Genomic DNA, 264 nt, shown 5'->3' on the forward strand with positions numbered 1-264 from the left:
CCACTCTGGGTCTGTCTGGGGGTGCCCACAAGGGCCTACTCTAACTGGCATCTGCTCCTTCATTCTGGAAGCACTCCGAGCAACGCTTGCACGAGGGGGCCCTCTGCCGGTCCAGGGGTGGTGGTAGGGAGTGTGTCTGTTAGGGAGTAGCAACCTTCAGACCCCGGCCCAGAGCCTCTCCCTCTCCTGGCACCTCCCCCCAGGCCCACACCACGCCATCACCTCAACCAGTCCCACCCGCCCATCACGCCTCCAGAAGTGTCT

At 63.6% G+C, this 264-nt stretch overlaps 1 protein-coding gene across 1 annotated transcript in view; it reads right to left on the bottom strand.

Annotated features, from left to right (window-relative positions):
• The window catches only part of GUK1 (guanylate kinase 1), a 9,925-nt gene that overhangs the window by 1,109 nt on the left and 8,552 nt on the right, over nucleotides 1-264 (bottom strand). The window contains exon 5 of the mRNA XM_010847292.1: nucleotides 5-136. Coding sequence (XP_010845594.1) covers nucleotides 5-136 — 132 coding nt within the window. The remainder of the gene's footprint in view (nucleotides 1-4; nucleotides 137-264) is intronic.

The sequence above is a fragment of the Bison bison genome, unplaced genomic scaffold (assembly GCF_000754665.1).
Source record: "Bison bison bison isolate TAMUID 2011002044 unplaced genomic scaffold, Bison_UMD1.0 scf7180017864248, whole genome shotgun sequence".
Classification (NCBI taxonomy): domain Eukaryota; kingdom Metazoa; phylum Chordata; class Mammalia; order Artiodactyla; family Bovidae; genus Bison; species Bison bison.